The sequence below is a fragment of the Carlito syrichta genome, unplaced genomic scaffold (genome assembly GCF_000164805.1).
Source record: "Carlito syrichta isolate Samal-C Ts95f unplaced genomic scaffold, Tarsius_syrichta-2.0.1 Scaffold153844, whole genome shotgun sequence".
Classification (NCBI taxonomy): Eukaryota; Metazoa; Chordata; class Mammalia; order Primates; family Tarsiidae; genus Carlito; species Carlito syrichta.
In genome coordinates this window covers 17,866-21,975 of record NW_007097940.1, presented here as the reverse complement: position 1 = coordinate 21,975, position 4,110 = coordinate 17,866, and the positions used below count along the sequence as shown (strand labels likewise).

The 4,110-nt window shown below is 39.6% G+C and overlaps 1 protein-coding gene across 3 annotated transcripts in view; it reads left to right on the top strand.

Moving 5' to 3' along the window:
• RFC2 (replication factor C subunit 2) overlaps positions 1-4,110 on the top strand; it is a 25,147-nt gene that overhangs the window by 8,480 nt on the left and 12,557 nt on the right. For 2 of the 3 annotated variants that reach the window (XM_008050843.1, XM_021708995.1), the window contains one exon: positions 3,120-3,221. The exons of the other annotated variant lie outside the window; for it this stretch is intronic. In XM_008050843.1, the coding sequence (XP_008049034.1) occupies positions 3,120-3,221 (102 nt within the window). The remainder of the gene's footprint in view (positions 1-3,119; positions 3,222-4,110) is intronic. 3 annotated transcript variants of the gene reach the window in all.

Below are 4,110 nucleotides of genomic sequence, written 5' to 3'. Positions count from 1 at the left end.
GGGGCAAATTCTGCATTTCCAATGGATACAGAAACAGCCTTTTTCCGCCCACGTGCTCGATGCTTGCCTTGCAGCTGTGTGTTCTCCTCTGGTCCTTGCAGTGAAAGGGTATAAGGATTGCTCACTCAGGTGACTTGCTGGTTTACTTTTTTTTTGAGTTGGAGTCTCACTCTGTTGCCCAGACGGAATGCACTGGCACACTCCCAGCCACCGCAGCCTGGACCTGCTGGGCTCTGGCGCTCCTTCTGCCTCAGCCTTCCAGGTAGCCAAAACTACAGACGCATGCTACCACACCTGGCTAATTTTTTGATTTATTATTGAGATGAGGTCTCGCTAAGTTGCCCAGGCTGGTCTTGAACCTTGGGCTCAGGCAGTCCTCTTGCCTTGGCCTCCCAAAGTGCTGGGATTACAGGCATGAGCCACCGCACCTGGCCAAAATATTTATAGATTTATAAGTACCCATTACAGTGATCAATATGGTGACTCTTTGTCTATTTCCATATCATCTATTTACTTTCAGTTACCTTTGTGTACAGACCTGCCTTTAACTTTTGATTACTATGAACTGTGCCATTAAATGTTAGTGTACAGGCATCATACCAATTAAATAATATTGTTATATGTCTTAGCAAAATGAGATGTTCAAGTTCTTATTACAAGATATTGTAGAATGATGTCCTTGTTGAGTGACTAGCTAGAATAATATATGTATTTTTTTGTCCTTAGAAATACAGTTGACCTTCAATATCCGTGGGTACCACAGATTCAACCAACTACAGAGAGAAAATATTTGAAAATAATAATAATAATAATGATAATACAACAATTAAAAAAACACAAATGAAAAATGCAGTGTAGCAAATATTTACATAGCAATTACATTGTATTAGGTACTACAAGTTGAACATCTCAAATCTGGAAATATTAAATGCTCCAAAATTGGAGACTTTTTGAGCACCAGGATATGCTTATTGAAACACTTTAGATTTTGAATTTTGGGATTTGGGATGTTCAGCTAGTAAGTATAATGCAAATATTCCATATTCCAAAAAAATCCAAAATCTGAAGCATTTCTGGTCCCAAACATTTCAGATAAGGGATATTCAACCTGTATTATTATTATTATTATTATTAGATTCAGAGTCTTATTATTATTATTATTATTATTTGATTCAGAGTCTCACTCTATCACCCAGGCTGGAGTGCAGTGGCATGGTCATGGCTACTGCAGCCTTGACCCACCGGGCTCAAGCGATCTTTCCACCTTAGTCATCCAAGTAGCTGAGACAACAGGCATGTGCCACTATATCTGGTTAATTTTTTGATTTATTGTAGAGATGAGGTCTTGCTAAATTGCTCAGGCTGGTGTCAAACTCCTGGGCTCAGGCAGTCCTTTCACCTCCGCCTCCCAAAGTGCTAGAATTACAGGCGTGAGCCACCATTCCCGGCTGCAACCTGTATATTTAAAGTATATGGGAGAATATGTATAGGTTATATGCAAATACTGTGCCATTTCATATAAGGGACTTGAGCATCCTTGAATTTTGACATCCGAAGTGGGTCCTGGAACTAGTTCCTGGGCAGTCTTCTTACCTCTGCCTCCCAAAGTTCTGGGGTTACAGGCATAAATCACCACACCCGGCCAAGTTTGAGAAAATGTATCTAGAATATTGGCATCTGAAGTCTCATAGTCTGAGATTTTACTTATATGATCAGTTTTACTGTCAGGAAGGTCTAGAATGCTGTTAGTTTCTCTGCAGTCTTTTTCTGATTCTTCTAATAATTAAGAAAAGTCTTCCTCTGTCAATTTTTTTTTTTTGAGTTGGAGTCTCACTCTATTGCCTGGGATGGAGTGTAGTGGCACACTCATGGCGAGCCCAGCGTCCACCTGCTGGGCTCAGACCATCCTTCCGCCTCAGCCTTCCAAGTGGCTGGAACTAGAGGCGCATGATACCATGCCCAGCTAATATTTTAAATTTATTGTAGAGATGAGGTCTCGCCAAGTTGCTCAGGCTGTTCTTGAACCCATGGGTTCAGGGAATACCCTCACCTCAGCCTCCCAAAGTGCTGGGATTACAGGCGTAAGCCACCATGCCTGACCTCTCTGTCAATTTTTTTTTTTTTTTTTTTAATCTTTGCTGTTCATTGTGGGGAAAAACAAAAAATCTATGAATTCTTAGCTGTGGTCAGTGAAAGCTTAAAAGACAACAAAGATGGTGCATCTGAACTTCTTTTTTTTTGAGTTGGAATCTCACTCTGTCGCCCAGACTGGAGTGCAGTGGCATGCTCCCGGCCACCGCAGCCTCGACCTCGCTGGGCTCTGGCGATCATTCCACCTCAGCCTCCCCAGTAGTTGGAACTACAGGCACTACCATGCCCGGCTGATTTTTGATTTATTGTAGAGATGAGGTCTCGCCAAGTTGCCCGGGTGGGTCTCAAACCCGCGGGCTCAGGCAATCCACTCACCTCGGCTTCCCAAAGCACTGGGATTACAGGCTGAGCCACTGAGCCCGGCCTGAACTTCTCTTTTAACTTTTGAAAGATAATGCAGCACCTCACACAATGCAATAAAAAACTGAAGGGTGAGACAATATCAGCTTTTTTCCTTTTCCCTCTGTCGTATCATCCTTTTAGGTAATTCCATCATTTGTTCATTTTCTTGTTATTTTATTATTTTTTAGCATAGTCAAGAATAATTGAGGAATTTTAATGAGGTAATTAGTAGGGTGATGAACTAGCAAGCTGTTTCAAGATATAGGAAGCATAAAATTACTAAAACCCAAAATGTATCTTAGACTATAAAAGAATTCAGTGGAGCCATATGGTAATTGCCAGATAAAGTGAAATTTATTCTATCAAAAATGTAAGTTGACCATTTTCTTTGTTTTTTGGAAGACTTCCAAGAAAGAATAAAAGTCACAAAATATCAATCCTTATAAATAGTTAGAATTGCCCAAAATAGAAACTCAAAAAATGAAATTGGGTCCTGTAGTCCCTGGTGATATACTGAGGGTTTAAAAGTTCCCATAGTGGGGGTGGGGGAAGTAATAAATAAAAATCCCCATGAAGGTAACTGAATTTGTTTCAGAATGTGACAGTAAAACTCTGACTTATTTCAGGGGCATTGACGTTGTGAGGAACAAAATAAAAATGTTTGCTCAACAAAAAGTCACCCTTCCCAAAGGTCGACATAAGATCATCATTCTGGATGAAGCAGACAGGTAGAGTGCTTTGTCAAATATATTTTGGCCTTGATCTCTAAATCTCTTTTGGGGCTTTATTAAATCAGGAGAAAAAGCACTGTTGTGGTAGATTTGCTTATTACATCCTTAAAAGGCATTTAATAGGGAACTGTGCCTTAAACCTTGTCTTTATTAGGTAACTTATAAACATTATGTAAGACAGGTAAGACAGTGGGTTAATGTGTTTGTTTCAGTATCTCTTACATGGAAAATTTAAATGAAAAATGTTTTATTGCGATTAAGAACACACAATGTAAAATTTGCCATTTTAATCATTTTATTTCTTTGAGTCGGATTCTCACTCTGTCATCCAGCCTGGAGTGCAGTGGCACGCTCATGGCCACCCCAGCATCAACCCGCTGGGCTCAGGCAATCCTTCTGCCTCAGCCTTCCAAGTAGCCAGAACTATAGTCGTGTGCTACCATACCTGAGTAATTTTTTTTTTATGTATTATAGAAGTGAGGTCTCACCGAGTTGCCCAGGCTGGTCTCGAACCCCTGGTCTCAGGCAGTCTTCTCGCCTTCCTCCCAAAGTGCTGGGATTACAGGCTGAGCCACTGTACCCTGCCCATTTTAATCATTTTATAGTGTACAATTCAGTGGCATTTAGTACGTTTACAATGTGTAGCCACCACCAGTATAAAGGAAAACTGTAAATGTAAAAAAAAGTTAGCAGTAATTCATATTCTTTGAAGAAAATGTAGAAAATATTGTTAATGTCTTGTTTTATTTTTTTTTCTACGCTATGCATTTTTACTTAGTTGAGATCATAATATGTATAATTTTTGTATGCTGGCAATTTCCTTTTAATGTTATAAGTGGTGTTCTACATTGTTATAATCTTCTTCTTTTTTTTTTTTTTTTTTTTG